This window comes from Erinaceus europaeus, chromosome 6 (genome assembly GCF_950295315.1).
Source record: "Erinaceus europaeus chromosome 6, mEriEur2.1, whole genome shotgun sequence".
Classification (NCBI taxonomy): Eukaryota; Metazoa; Chordata; class Mammalia; order Eulipotyphla; family Erinaceidae; genus Erinaceus; species Erinaceus europaeus.
In genome coordinates this window covers 25,187,885-25,204,245 of record NC_080167.1, presented here as the reverse complement: position 1 = coordinate 25,204,245, position 16,361 = coordinate 25,187,885, and the positions used below count along the sequence as shown (strand labels likewise).

General features: G+C 36.7%; 1 protein-coding gene across 3 annotated transcripts in view; it reads left to right on the top strand.

Annotated features, from left to right (window-relative positions):
- The window catches only part of RYR2 (ryanodine receptor 2), an 820,963-nt gene that overhangs the window by 697,867 nt on the left and 106,735 nt on the right, over positions 1-16,361 (top strand). For all 3 annotated transcript variants that reach the window (XM_060191940.1, XM_060191939.1, XM_060191938.1), the window contains 7 exons: positions 1,480-1,561; positions 5,071-5,201; positions 7,737-8,057; positions 11,012-11,252; positions 12,835-12,922; positions 13,198-13,290; positions 16,027-16,197. In XM_060191940.1, the coding sequence (XP_060047923.1) occupies positions 1,480-1,561; positions 5,071-5,201; positions 7,737-8,057; positions 11,012-11,252; positions 12,835-12,922; positions 13,198-13,290; positions 16,027-16,197 (1,127 nt within the window). The remainder of the gene's footprint in view (positions 1-1,479; positions 1,562-5,070; positions 5,202-7,736; positions 8,058-11,011; positions 11,253-12,834; positions 12,923-13,197; positions 13,291-16,026; positions 16,198-16,361) is intronic.

Here is a 16,361-nt window from a genome sequence, read left to right as displayed (position 1 = left end):
GCTACTCAGTTCGTTCTTACGGTGGTGCTGGGACTGAACATGGGAACTAAGAGGCTCAGGCATGAAAGTCATTTGGATAACCATTATGCTGTCTCCTCAGTCCCCACTGAACATTGTTTTCCTAACTAAACTAAATACTACCAACAAATATGAAAACAAATGAAACAAAATCTTTGTCTTAATTAACTGGTCTATTATGACTCAGATATTTTCTGTTCATAGATTCCAGCTTCTTTTCATGGAGGATTTAATGAGCTTTTTTTTTTTAATAGGAATTATGTAGTTTTATAAAACATCTACAGAATGCCCAACAGTACAATAATATTGCATAAGGTAATTTAGTTATTTATTACTGGTATAAAGAGGAGATTCTTTGCCACACATTCACATGGGTCCTGAACACAGATCCTCCCATTCAGTCTCACACTGATGTAGGCTCCCAGGTGAACTACAGTGAAGGACACAGCCATTAGTTTCAAAAGCATTCATTTGAGCCAATAGGAACATTGTTTACAGTTCAGTGTAGAATGACATGGAAGTAGATCTGGAAAAAAAAAAAGGATTATTTTTTTATTCATGTCTTGGTGTTTTTCTCCCCCAAATGGTGGCAGACTTGGAGTTAACAATTTGTTCTTCTTCAAATCTAATCCCTCTTAAGCATGTTTTATTAGATCCTAGATCATCTATAGTGCTTTATCTGATTTTTTTTAAAAAAATTATTTATTTATTTTCCCTTTTGTTGCCCTTGTTGTCTTTTTATTGTTGTTGTAGTTGTTGTTGTTATTGATGTCGTCGTTGTTAGATAGGACAGAGAGAAATGGAGAGGGGAGGGGAAGACAGAGAGGGGGAGAGAAAGAGAGACACCTGCAGACCTGCTTCACTGCTTGTGAAGCAACTCCTCTGCAGGTGGGGAGCTGGGGGCTGGAACTGGGATCCTTACGCGGTCCTTGCGCGGTCCTTGCACTTTGCACCACGTGCGCTTAACCTGCTCTGCTACCGCCCGACTCCCTATCTGATTTTATACTATCAAAAACTATCAGAGCAATTGACTTATGCTTTGAATATCAGGTGAATTCAGGAATAACTAACACATTTCATTCTCTAGCATTCTTGTTTGTATTCATTTGAAAGTTTAAATAAAAGATGCATATACCTTTGGAACCAGAGTCAAAATCTCCCCATCTTCTCACATATTCTTTTGCTCGATTTATTCTTACAGAAGCCCTTCATTCTTATTCTAGAAACAAACTTCTAAAGAAAACGTTTTAGGTTATTTTGAATAGTTGCCACCTGATTCTTTAGAAAACTTTAAACTCTTTAAAGAAAAGAATTTTGTTTGAGATATAATACCTTTTATTTTGCACATCTGTTCTTTCGTTGCTTCTTCAAATATCTTTAAAAATGGATATTTCAATTTCAGCTTCCTTCTGACAATGTATAAGTGTTTTCTTTTCAAGTGAGATTCTTTTTTTTTCTTAGTGGAAGATGTACAGGTGTCATGTTATAGAATTCTGACTAGCTTATATGCTTTGGGAACCAGCAAGAGTATCTATGTGGAAAGGTAAGATTTAAAAAGTTTAATTTTATGTTAATAACTGTTACAAGTATCATATATTTTGCATGAGTCTTCAAAAGTGTTTATAGCTTTTTCTTTAACTGTATAGTAATCAAACAAATGGACATGTTGAATTTCTTGGGAGTAGTTAGGTGATCTTGAAGCTAACTTTGAATCAATAAGCTAAAAAGACAGTTGTAAACAATTATTATACTTAATATGAGGTTTAAAATTAAATATGTGTTTATGAAAAAGGGAAAAATGAGCACCAGGAGCGCTGGGTTCATCATACAGGCACTTAGCCCCAATGGTGGCAAATAAGTAAATTAATAACTTTTTAAAAAGTGTATTTTTGGTAGTAGACTATCACTTTATAATTTTTTTCAAGTATGTTTTATTCATTTTCAAAGTTTATTTTATATTCACTTCAACTCATTTTACAAGTGCAAAGTTAATTTATATATGTGTCTATAAAGATACATAAATATGTATAGCTATATATTTATGCTTTTATAATATAACAACCTGATTACAAATTTTATCAAGAAAAAAAAACCACAGGCAAGAGTAACAGCAACAATGGTAAATAGTAAGTTACAAAAAGTTTGCAGCCATATATGTTTTTTTTTTTTAATATTTATTTTATTTATTTATTCCCTTTTGTTGCCCTTGTTGTTTTATTGTTGTAGTTATTATTGTTGTTGTCGTTGTTGGATAGGACAGAGAGAAATGGAGAGAGGAGGGGAAGACAGAGAGGTGGAGAGAAAGATAGACACCTGCAGACCTGCTTCACCGCCTGTGAAGCGACTCCCCTGCAGGTGGGGAGCCGGGGTTCGAACCGGGATCCGAACCGGGATCCTTACGTCGATCCTTGTGCTTTGCGCCACCTGCGCTTAACCCGCTGCGCTACAGCCCGACTCCCTGCAGCCATATATGTTAAAATATATTACAAAATACTACTTATCTTGTCAGTTGATTAATAGTTGTCAAATTATATTGTCTAAAGAATAGCAATTTAAAGAACAAATGGTTAAAAATCAAATTAAGGGGACTGGGTGGTATCACCAAGGGTTAAGTGCACATGGTGCAAAGCACAAGGACTGGCGCTAGAATCCGGGTTGGAGCCCCCTGCTTCCCACCTGAATGGGGGGGGGGAGGTTGCTTCACAAGCAGTGAAACAGGTCAGTAGGCGTCTTTCTCTCCCCCTCTATGTCTTCCCCTTCTCTCTCAATTTCTCTCTGTCCTATCCAACAATAACAACAACAATATAATAATGACACTAGCAATAACAATAAACTGAAAAAAAAAAATGGTCCTAGTGCAGGTACCGAGCCCCAGCAATAACACCGGAAGCAAAAACAAAACAAAACAAACAAACAAAAAAAAAACACATCAAATCATATGCACTCTACGAAGTATTACACCTCAAGTGTAGTGGCATGTGCACTCTTCTGGGTACAACACCACTTTACCTCTGTAATCTTATTTAGTCCTATTTATTGACATGTATATATTCACTCAATCATTCACTCATTCTTGAGGAGTAAGAAATAAGGAGAATATCACTCAACATATGTTATTAGGGACCTGAGGAATGAACACACAACTCTTATGCTCTACAATGGCACTATCTCTAAAGCCACCATTTACTGATTTCTAAGATACAGTTCTTATAGAAAACCTCCTAGTGGGCTTATAATATGCTGACAGAGTTATCATATTAAAAGTATTTAACAATCACTTAATGTTCTAGTTAAGCTCTAGATTAAAGTAGATAACTAAGGAGAGAGGATCATTGATGACAGAGCATTGGATCATATCCTGCCCTAAATCAATTGATTACAGTTTGACTCCTTAAAAGCCTTCCTTCTCTTGAAAATGACAAATTACTTACTGTTCAGGTCTTTTCTTTTCTCTTCTTTTTTCTTTCTCCCTCCTTTCTTTCTTTCTTCCTTTCTTTCCTTTTCCTTTTTTGTAGTGCCTGCACTACAAATCCACTGCTCCTGGAGGCCATTTTCCTCATCTTGTTGCCTTTGTTGTTTATAATTGTTATTATTTTTGTTGTCATTGTTGTCATTGTTGTTGGATAGGACAGAGAGAAATCGAGAGATGAGGGGAAGACAGAAAGGGGGAGAGAAAGACATCTGCAGACCTGCTTCACCACTTGCAAAGCAACCACCTGCAGAGGGCTAGCAGGGGCCTCGAACCTGGATCCTTAAGCCAATTTGTGCACTTTGTACCATGTGCACTTAACCCACAGCACTACCGCCGGCACTCTATTGTTCAGTTTTTAATATTTATTTATTTATTTATTTTTCCATATAACAATACAACCCCCACTAGGTCCTCTGTCATCCTTCATGAATTTGTATTCTCCCCACCCACCCACCCCAGAGTCTTTTACTTTGGTGCAATACGCCAATTCCAGTTCAGTTTCTACTTGTATTTTCTTTTCTGATCTTGTTTTTCAACTTCTGCCTGAGAGTGAGATCATCCCATACTCATCCTTCTGTTTCTGACTTCACTTCACATGAATTTTTCTTTTTTTATTTTTTACTGGGGAATTAATTTTTTACATTCAACAGTAAGTACAATAGTTTGTACATGCATAACATTCCCCAGTTTCCCATATATCGCACCAAAGTAAAAGACTCTGGGGTGGGTGGGTGGGGAGAATACAGGTCCAAGAAGGATTCAGAGGACCTAGTGGGGGTTGTATTGTTATATAGGAAGTTTTTAATATTTAGTATGTCTTAATATTTCATAGCTACCCCCAATTCCCTACATATGGCAAACTATCAGAAAAGTATTAATATTTTTGTATTAGTACATTTGTTAGTTTTTAACTTCCATACCTAATAGGAATTCTTTACTAAATCTTCATGTTAAAAGAAAAAGATAAGGAAGAAGCTAGGAAAATAAAAGAATAGTCTAAATGTGTGGGAATATTATAAATGAGATAACAGAAATACAGTAAAGCTGTGAAGTTTATAAGAAAATGCCCTAGACGTTGTTTAAAAATACATAAGGGGTACAATTTTAAAGAAATATGGAGAAATGATAAGTACCAAATGCAAAATAGTGATTACTTATTAGGAAGAGAGAGATGAATATGGATAGAGAAGCACATGGAGTTCAGTTTTCTATGCGGTTTTTTCTCAAACTGAGTGGAGCATAAATGAGTACTTATTACATTATTCTTTTACATTCTCTGTCTGAATAACGTATTTATGATAAGAGTAAAATGTAGTAAGGCAATACAAAGCTTGTAGAGAGTTAACAGGATTTGTTTGTTACTCTGGTCTGTACTGTATTTTTGTATCAAACAGATAGTTGATCTTCTTTTCTCATGCTAGGTCTTTGCTGATAGTGTGTGATATTTCGCAATGTGAAAATTGGATTCGGGGCTGGTCATTTTCATAATGATAGTGTATTTTTATTTCAGCTTGCCAGTTCTAATAAACCAGTTTATTTGGTTGTAATATATTAATAATAAGCATTATTTCTACTTACAGACAACGGTCTGCATTAGGAGAATGTCTGGCTGCCTTTGCTGGTGCCTTTCCTGTAGCTTTTTTGGAAACTCATCTTGACAAACATAATATTTATTCCATCTACAATACTAAGTCTTCACGGGAGAGAGCAGGTAATACAGAACTGTGTGTGAAGTATTTGAGATACGTGATTCAAGCTTCATGGCAATTGTTTTATTTTTCTGCTGGAATTTTTTCAATGAACTCTTAGTTTACCATCTCTAATTCTGTTTGTTCTGAAGTGTTGTTATGTGAAATATTGTGGAATATTATATACTATTCCCATAGTGTTTATGAGAGAAAATCAGTCTAGTTTCTTCTCCAAAGACTAATATGTAATAATCAGCAGATAGCAAAAAAAAAAAAAAAAAAAAAACTAAGGCAATCTGATCTCTGATTCAGTTATTTCTTTTTAAAAAATTATTTTTTGATTATTTTATTGGGGATTAGTGGTTTACAGTACAGTTATTGACATGTGGATATAATTTCTCATTTCCTGCGATAAGTGTCTGCACAGCATTCTCACCGCCTAACCTACGTCCTTTATCAGGATTCATTTATTTCTTATAAGTAGTCAGTGAGTATAGGACAGTCTTCTTTATCACCTAGATGGCTTTACCTCTTTGATTTTTTTTCTTTTTCTTTTTTTTTTTTTTTACCAATATATATACCTCATGGCAATGGTTTTCTGTGACTTTTTCATAGTGTTGTACATTAAGAACAAATAAAAACATACATTTAAGACATAGGTAATCAATAACTTGAACTTGTGCCTAACGTAGGTATGCATATCCCTAAGATTTTTATTTAGCGGTACATATCCAAGTCTTCTCTATATATTCCTGCATCATGTTGTTTTCAATTTGGCCAAGCCTGATTATTTTCTGGGATGAAGGCCTCTTTTATGTTTTTATTGCTCCAGTTGAAATGGTTTAAACCATTGCTAATGACTTCAGTGATTAGTCTTTAAGAACCTATTAGAATTATTACTATATTTTGAATTGAGTTTAATAACAAAGTGGAAACTAGTTATTCCTCGAATCAACCATTTCAAGCAATCAAAACAGAGTTCTTATAGCCAGAATAGTACACAGGTGCTCCTCATATCATTTTTTCTGCTTGATTTCTTCTAAATCTGATAAAACATATTGCAGTTTTTCCATTAGCTTTAAAAAGATCTCAGAACTTGAGCAAAAACTATTTGATTTTCAAATGCATGCCTCTCTTAATGACTTTTCTCCTGTTTTATAACTCATATTTTCACGAGAGCTCCTTGTTACACTGATTTATAGTTAATTTCATCAAGTCAAAACTCACTAGAAAATAATGCAATAATAATTTAATATGCTTGTTTATATCCATTTGCCATCAGAGTTATTGCTGGAGCTTGGTGCTTGCATGCCAAATCCATCATCGCATCCATAAGCCTTCTCCCCCGCCCCTCACCTTTTTTTTTTTTTTTCCTTTTTCTGTATTGATAGGACACAGAGAAAATGAGAGTGTTGGGAAAGATAGAGGTTGATGGAGATAGAGGTGGGGACAAGGGGTAATGAAAAGAGAGAATTTTATGAAAGGATCATTCAGAAAAGTGTAAAATGTGACTGTAATAGTAAGGAGAGCATTGCAAAGAGATAAACAGTGTCACTCTTAGAAACAGACCTTGAAAGACAGAAATAAGCTGGAGGGGGCCAGGTGGTGGCGCACCTGGTTGAGCGTACATGTTGCAATGCGCAAGGACCCAGGTTCAAGCCCCCAGGCCCCACCTGTATGGGGAAAGCTTTACGAGTGGTGAAGCAGGGCTGTAGGTGTCTCTCTATTTCTCCTTCTCTATAACCCCCTTCCTTCTCGATTTCTGGCCGTCTCTATCCAATAAATAAAGATAAAATAATTAAATAAAAGAAAAAGAGAAAATGAGGGGAAAAAAAGGAAAATTAAAAAAAACAAAGAAATAGGCTGGGAGTATAAATTGACCTGCCAATGCCAATGTTAAATGGAAAAGCAATTACAGAAGCCATACCTTCCACCTTCTGCACCCCATAATGACCCTGGGTCCAGGCTCCCAGTGAGATGCAGAATAGGAAAGCTTCCAGTGGAGGGTGTGGGATATGGAACTCTGGTGGTGGGCAATGTGTGGAATTTTAACCCTCTTATCCTATGGATTTGTCGATACTTTTTTTTAAAAAAATTTTTATTTATAAAATGGAAACACTGACAAGACCATAGGATAAGAGAGGGGTATGATTCCTACCATCAGAACTCCATATCCCATCTGCTCCCCTGATAGCTTTCCTATTCTTTAACCCTCTGGGAATATGGATCCAGGGTCATAATGGGGCGCAGAAGGTGGAAGGTGTGGCTGGCTTCTGTAACTGCTTCCTCACTGAACGTGGGTGTCGATATTTTCTATTTTTTATTTTGAAAATAAATTAAATAAAAAAGAGAAAGAAACAGACCTTAATGACTCCTGAAGGCTGATCTATCTAGGAGGGATATCTGTAAGAACTGGCGCGCTCTTTCTCCCTTTGCATTTGAGTTTTGAAGCCCAGTGTGAAGTGGATACTTTAGTCTGCTACAAACAGTAGGAATCTGGCTTTCGTGTCACTTTTTTTTTCATTGAACAAAATTTGTTTTTATGTGTAATTCTCCAGCTCTCAGTTTGCCAGCTAATGTGGAGGATATGTGTCCAAATATACCATCTTTGGAGAAACTCATGGAAGAAATTGTGGAATTAGCTGAATCTGGTATTCGCTACACACAAATGCCACATGTAATGGAAGTCATACTTCCTATGCTTTGTAGCTATATGTCTCGTTGGTGGGAGCATGGACCCGAAAACAATCCAGATAGGGCTGGAATGTGTTGTACGGCCCTGAACTCAGAGCACATGAACACACTTCTGGGGAATATATTGAAAATCATTTACAATAACTTGGGAATTGATGAGGGAGCCTGGATGAAAAGGTTAGCAGGTAAGAATGGAAAGTGTTTTTTTTTTTTTAAGATTTGAAATTTATCAGACTGGAATACTTTTTGTCTTAATCTTTATTAATATTGTTCTGTGTTCAAAATATTCTTATTTTAAAATAGATATAAGCATCTATTTGGTAACTTAAAGTGTGCTTACAAATTTTTTTTTAATATTTATGTATTCCCTTTTGTTGCCCTTGTTTTATTGTTGTAGTTATTATTATTGTTGTCGCCGTTGTTGGATAGGACAGAGAGAAATGGAGAGAGGAGGGGGAAGACAGAGAGGAGGAGAGAAAGATAGACACCTGCAGACCTGCTTCACCGCTTGTGAAGCGACTCCCCTGCAAGTGGGGAGCCAGGGCTTGAACGGGGATCCTTACATAGGTCCCTGCGCTTTGCACCACCTGCGCTTGTGCTTACAAATTTTAAGTGATTTTTTTCCAGATTTGAAAATGTCTATAAAATTAGTAAGTAAAAAGAAAAGTAAAAACTAATGAATATACAAACAAAAATCAACCTAGGTTTTGAAACAACCTACTTTTAACAGTACCTCTTACTCTGGGTAGAGATAATCAGAGATCCTATCAAAAAGTTACATTTAATCTGTCCCTGCACAATTTAGATAGAGTAAGTAGATACAACTTAAATACTAAGGCATGAAGTGTGGTCTATATAGGTTATACATAGCCATGTAATTGAATATTATGCCATACTTATTTATTTTTTTAAATATTTTATTTATTTTTGAGAGAGATGTAAAGAGAGAGAGAGAGAGACAGAAAGAAACACCAGAGAAGTGCTCGGCTCTGGCTTATGGTGGTGCAGGGATTGAACCTGGGACTTTGGAGCCTCAGGCATGAAAGTCTATTTACATAACTATTTTGCTATCTCTCCCACCCTATTATGCCGTCTTTAAACATTGAGGTTTCTACAGCATGTTATGGCTTGGAAAATACTTAATAGCTTCATGGTGTGTGAGAAATAGTTTTGAAAAAATAGGATTTAAAAATATATAAATAAGTCACATATTTCATGGTGGAATATACATATATATATATATCCAACATATATATTTATTTATGAAGTTATTTATTTATTCAAACCTATAAAGAAATGCACCAGGTTTTTATTAATTTCAGTAGTGTTGGAATGGTTGATTTTAACATTTCTCTTACATTTCTCACTGTACATATCATATTTAGGGATTTTTTTTTTCTTTGCCTCCAAGTTTATCTCTGGGGCTCAGTGGCTGCACTATGAATCCACTGCTCCTGGAGGCTATTTTTTTCCTTTTGTTGCCCTTGTTGTTTTTATTATTGTTATTGCAGTTGTTGTTGTTGAATAGGAGAGATATTGAGAGGGGAGGGGAGAGAAAGATAGACACCTGCAGACCCATTCCACAGCTTCTGAAGTGATCCCCTGCAGGTGGGGAGCGGGGGACTCAATCCAGAATTCTTATGCGGTTCCTTGCACTTTTCATCATGTGCACTTAACCCGTTGCACTAATGCCCGACCCTCATGAATTATTTTTTAAACCACTTTGTTGGGGAAATAACTAGACAGTTGGTATGTTATGCACGTAGTCATAGGTATCTGCACACCATATCCATTAACCCTACAGACTTTTTTGCTCAGAGTCCTCAGTTCCCTTTTTTTTTTTCTGTTGACTTTTATTATTGGTGATTTAATATTGATTTACAAAATTATAAAATATCAGCAGTATAATTCTACACCTTTCCCACCACCAGAGTTTTGTTCATCCATTCCCTCCATTGAAAACCAACCACATTAGTTCCCCCAAGATGACAGATATGGGTTGACTATTACTTCTATAACTATCTGTATTTGCCCATTTTTTCTATTGGTCCTGCTTTCTTACCTACTACTTTTGAGTGTCCTCCCCCTCACCCCTGGCTTTTTTTTTTTTTTTTTTTTTTTTTCGCCTCTTCTCTCTCTGGGTCTTGATGGAATTGGAATTCAGAACCCTCTTGTCAACTTCCCCCTACCATTTCTCTCCCACTGGGAGTATGGGTCAAAATTCTTTATTGGGGAGTAGAAGGTGGGAGGTCTGGCTTTTGTAACTGCCCCTCCACTGTTCATGGGCATTGGTAGATCAGCCCATATCCTCAGCCTGTTTCAATCTTTCCCTAGTGGGTGCGACTCTGGAGAATTGAGGTTCTGGGACACTTTGGTTAGGTCATCTGCACAGGGTGTTCAGGATGAAATTGAAGTAGCATCCATAACTTGGTGGCTGTGGCTTAGTTGTATTTTGTTGAGTTATCAGGTGATTCTTCATTGGTTTTTATAGTTTATCAGAAGTGCAATCTGAAATGGCTCTAGAAGTCCCTCAGTTCCTTTTCAATATGCTCCTACCCCCTTTCCCCTCTCTAGAGTCCTTAAAACTACAACAATTCACCATAGCTAATTAAGTTTCATACTACATTGTCCCAGTTTTTATCGTTTTGAAAATGGTATGATAAGGTTTAAAACTACTGCTAACAGATACAATTAATTGAAAAAAAAATAAAAGTGGTGTTATGTGTAAATTAACTCTTCTAGTGGGATAGGTGTGGGAAGAGTTAAAGTGAGATAACTGTATGTAGACCTATATAATTATATGACGTGCTTATCCCGAAAATAAAAACTTTTCTTTTTTGAAACCTAACTTCATTGTGTAAAAATAATTAATTACTAAAGCGATGGACATATATTTTTTTAATCACTATCCTAAATTAGCTGCCGACACTTCAAAAATGGAAGTATGTCAAATTCATTTTTGAAACAGCAACTGTGTAATTATGTCCTGGGTTAGAAAAGTAATGGAGGCAGATTGAATCATAAAGAAAGGTATATGTTGGAGGGAAGTTTAAATCTAGCTGCAGTTGTGATTACAATCCATCCCATGTCTAAATGAATGTTAATGTCGAGCAGATGATTAATGTGTGCCTTCCCACAGTATTTTCCCAGCCAATTATAAATAAAGTGAAACCTCAGCTCTTGAAAACTCACTTCTTGCCATTGATGGAGAAACTCAAGAAAAAGGCAGCAATGGTGGTGTCTGAGGAAGACCATCTGAAAGCTGAGGCGAGGGGCGATATGTCCGAGGCAGAACTTCTCATTCTAGATGAGTTCACTACTTTGGCCAGAGACCTCTATGCATTCTACCCACTCTTAATTAGATTTGTGGACTATAACAGGTATAATGTTTAAAAGTGATTGAGTTATCTCATTTAATTACATTCATATTGGCTTAGTTGTCTTGAAAATTGCTTCATTTGCTAAGTGCTTTGTAGTCAGCTTTGGTTGTGACTATAGCTTAGCTAACTATTGATATGTTTGTTTTCACCAAACAACTTAAACTTTGTTCTGAATTTATATTCTGCAACAGTTCATCTTTTACCTATAGAAGTTAGCATCCTGGTAGTTGTACGTAGTGTTAGAATTCTTTTTTTAAATTTTTTTATTTATAAAAAGGAAACATTGACTAAACCATAGAATAAAAGGGGTACAACTTCACATAATTCCCATCACCAGAACTCCGTATCCCATCACCTCCTCTGATAGCTTTCCTATTCTTTAACCCTCTGGGAGTATGGACCCAAGATCATTGTGGGTTGCAGAAGGTGGAAGGTCTGGCTTCTGTAATTGCTTCCCCGCTGAACATGGGTGTTGACAGGTCTATGCATACTCCCAGCCTGTCTCTCTCTTCCCCTAGTGGGGAAGGGCTCTGGGGAAGCAGAGCTCCAGGACACATTAGTGGGGTTGTCTGTCTAGGGAAGTCTGGTCGTATCCTGCTAGCATCTGGAACCTGGTGGCTGAAAAGAGAGTTAACATACAAAGCTAAACAAATTGTTGAACAATCATGGACCCAAAGGCTGGAATAGTGCAGATGAAGTGTTGGGGGGTCCTCCATTTTGTAGATATCTAGCAGGCATATTTTAGTTATATTTCAAAGTGTCTGTAGATATACTACTGTTTTTTTTGTTTGTTTTTTTTTTTTTTTTTTTTTTTTGCCTGAGCCTGAAATCTGCTATGTAGGTGGATTCAAGTTATTGTCTGGGGATATGATGTTATGGCTGGGAAAAGGACCAGAAAGCTGGATCAGGGAAGAGAGTAGCTCCCTAATATGGGAAAGGGGTATAAATATTGTTGACTGTAGACCCCATCGATTTGATTTCATCTGGAGCCCATAATTAGCTTAGGAGCCTGTGTGACCTCTGCATCCCTGTAGATCTGAGCTCACATTCTGTGGTCATGAGTAGGAACATTTCATGCTGCCCCAGTATCTACCCATCTTCCTCAGGTGTAGCACAGAGTATGTTGTCCATCCTCCCTTCAGAGGATGGAACATTCTCTACCATTGTTGATCCAGGTTGAGGGCAAGGTCCTATGGGGGCCCACAAAGGGGTCTATTTTGTTGTTCCTGATAGAAATGACCGGTAACAATGGAGAGTGGGATTTATTCTAGTTCTAGGCCAATCAAGTCTGTTTGGGAATCTTAGGACTCCCCAATTAGGGCCCCAGCTGGTGGAATGGCCTGATAGTCTCTTGCCCTTATTCAGCTTTTGCAGTCATTGCTTTGCTAAGGTTAGCTTAGGAGTGAGTGTGAGAACTGTAATAGGAAAGCATTAGAATTCCATATGGAAAGCATTTATGAGCTCTATGGGGAGCATGTTCATTTTAGGTCACCTGTTTTAAAGTCTAAATTTGGGAGGTTGATTTTCCTAAATTAAATTTAACAACTACCAATAAAACTGAGGTATTTTATTATGTGTTCAGGGCAAAGTGGCTGAAAGAGCCTAATCCAGAAGCAGAGGATCTTTTCCGCATGGTGGCAGAAGTGTTTATCTATTGGTCAAAATCCCATGTGAGTAGGAACTTACTTAATGTTTATTATCTGCTTATGTAATAATAGAAAAATATATAACTTGTATTAAGTGTATATCACATAAATATAGTGTATGTGATTCTTGATCTAGGTTTGTTTTGATTTTAATGAGAAGAAGTGATATTTAGCATTGCTCAACTCTGGCATCTACTGTACTGGGGATCAAACCTGGGGTTTCATGCCTGTAGGTTCTGATCATTGACTATTGAGCCTGTCAATATGGTTTTAACTGAAGTTTCTTTAAAACTCCCTAGAACTTCAAAAGAGAAGAGCAGAATTTTGTGGTGCAGAATGAAATCAACAACATGTCTTTCCTCATTACTGATACCAAGTCAAAGATGTCAAAGGTATGACTGTAACCTGTTAATCTGTTTCACTGTTGTAGAAAAAATATGTATCTGAATATAACTATAACTAATCGATAATGTTTTTTTGAAGAATTTATAACTCAAAACTTCAAAGACCTGGCGATTTGGTTATTGATTATACATGCACACAGCTTTTAGTGTAGAATTGTTTTACTTCAGTAACACAAGCAGACACAATGATAAGAGTCATGGTAGAAAAAGGCTTTACTCACCTTTCTTTAGAAAGAGAAGGCAAGGCCTACAGTGAGGTGACCACATATAACAGGGAAGCACCCAGGCAAGTCATCCCTAGGAGGGAATGAGGGGGAAAATATAGCAAAAACTTTATTCTGTTTTCTGTTAAAGGATGTAGATATATAAATGATGTTTAACATATATAGTGGCATTGCTGAAGTTGAGTTCATAGCTTGTTTTAAAACAAAATCATACAGATTACATCTATTATAAAGTGTGTTATTTCACTGACATGAGAAAATAGCAATTTGACCATTGTATTAAAGAATAGTGTCCTTTTTCTGGTTAAGATTTTACTTTTAATGCCTTTTGAAACCTAGCAACTGGCTTTCAGTATTTAAAGTTAGACTCACTAATTCCTGCACCCCTTTTATCAAGATGCAATTGACATATAGCGTGGTATAAGTTTAAACTTTATAGCATGTTGATTTGATACATTTATATATATATATAAATGATGATTATATATGGGACATGATTATTGCTGTAGCAAATTATGTTTACCATTTTGTGACTAGAACATACTAGATTTTTCTCTTGGAAAATTTCAAGTATATAATATAGTATTGTTAAGAGTAATCATTATAGTATGCATTAGATCTTCTGAATTTATTCCTCTCATAAGTAGAAGTGTATACACTATGGCCTGTTTCCCTCATCTCACACCCTCTGGCTATCACCACTGTACTCTGTTTCTATGAATCTGGATTTTAATAAGGTTCTATATATAGTATTTATCTTTTTTCAAATTTATTCACTTAGCATAATGCTTTAAAATTTCATCCACATTGATGCAAATGGCAAGAGTTCTTTCTTCTGATAGATTAATGTCATTTTTATCTACACCATATTTTCTTTCTTCTTTAATTATTTTATTTTATTTTTTTTACCAGAGCACTGCTCAGCTCTGGCTTATGGTGGTGCAGGGGATTGAACCTGGGACTTTGGAGCCTCAGGAATGAGTGTCTGTTTGCATATCCATTATGCTATCTACCCCTACTGTACACCGTTCTTTCTTAACCATTTTTATTTATTTTCCCCAGAGACCTGCCAAGATCTGGCATATAGTGGTGCCAGGAACTGAGCGTGAGACCTGGGAACATCAGACATGGAAGTCTTTTACATAACCATTATGCTTTCTTCCAAGCCCTTAAACCACTGAACTTCAAGCAGTTATTAATTATTTTTATTAGTGATTTATAACATTATAAGATAATAGGTGTGTAGTTTCACAGTGCTCCCATCACCAAAGTTCTGTGCCCTCACCTACACAATCATAACCAATATAGTTTTCCCAAGGTCTTATTAAAGATGGGTTGACTTTCTTTTTCCTTCCTTCCTTCCTTCCTTCTTCCTTCCTTCCTTCCTCCTTCCTTCCTTCCTTCCTTCCACCTTTCCTTCCTTCCTTCCTTCCTTCTTCCTTCCTTCCTTCCTTCCTTCCTTCTTTCCTTCCTTCCTTCCTCCCTCCTTCCTTCCTTCCTTCCTTCCTTCCTTCCTTCCTTCCTTCCTTCCGCCTTTCCTTCCTTCCGCCTTTCCTTCCTTCCTTCCGCCTTTCCTTCCTTCCGCCTTTCCTTCCTTCCTTCCACCTTTCCTTCCTTCCTTCCGCCTTTCCTTCCTTCCTTCCTCTTTCCTTCCTTCCTCCCTCTTTAATTTGGCAAGTTCATGTGTTTCAGTTCTCTGTTACATGTGAGTAAAACCATCTGTGTTGTCTTTCACTTCCTTATTTACTTCATTAAGCACATTTACCTCCAGTTCTAGTTTGCCCCAAAAGGACATAAATATTATTTATTTACTTACTTACTTATTAGATAGAGACAGAAAGAGATCAAGAGGGAAGGTAGATGGCAGAGAAGTAACTATGGAAACCAGACCTCCCACTTCCTGCACCCCATAAAGATTTTTGGTTCAGACTTCCAGAGGGATGAAGAATGGGGAACCTTCCAGTGGAGGGGAGGGAATATGGAACTCTGGTGGTGGGAATGGTATGGGCTTGTGCTCCTCTTATCCCACAATAAAATCACTAATAAAATAAAAATAAATAAGTAAATCTTAAAAAAAAAAAAGAGGGAAGGTAGAGATTTAAAGACATCTGTAGCACTGCTTCACTACTCATGAAGATTTTTTGCTCTTATGCATCAAAAGTTATGAAACAGTCTGAAACTACTATGGATGTTTCATATATTCATCTGTCTCTCTATACTTGCAATGTGCTTTATAAAACTGTGTAGAAGTGAATATTTGGTTACTTGCTATAGCCTAGGAATCTGAGAGGGGAAAAAAAAAAAGCAACAAGAGATGTTAAGATGAAATAAGAAAGCTTATTCTTTGTACAGTCCTTTTTTTTTTTTTTCTTTTTTCTTTTTAGTAGAGATTAGCAGAAATTAAGGAGGATAAAACCATCATCTTTTTAGAATTGGCTCATTGGTTCTGAATGTAAGTAAGGCAGCCATGGGTTTCTAACACTTAGCTTCATTCCCCCAGGCGGCTGTTTCTGATCAGGAAAGAAAGAAAATGAAGCGCAAAGGAGATCGGTATTCCATGCAGACTTCTCTTATCGTAGCAGCTCTGAAACGCTTACTGCCCATTGGCTTGAACATTTGTGCCCCTGGTGACCAAGAACTCATTGCTCTGGCCAAAAATCGATTTAGTTTGGTAAGCTTCCTTTTCAGACTAGTAGAAATGATTATTTGACCTCTACTCTCCAGGGTTTGCACTCCTTTGTCTCATGGTTCTTTGCCAATATTTCATTTACATTCAGTTTTTTATTAAGCAGTTTTTCTGCACAGGCACTGTCAGCTACAAAGACGACCTAATTT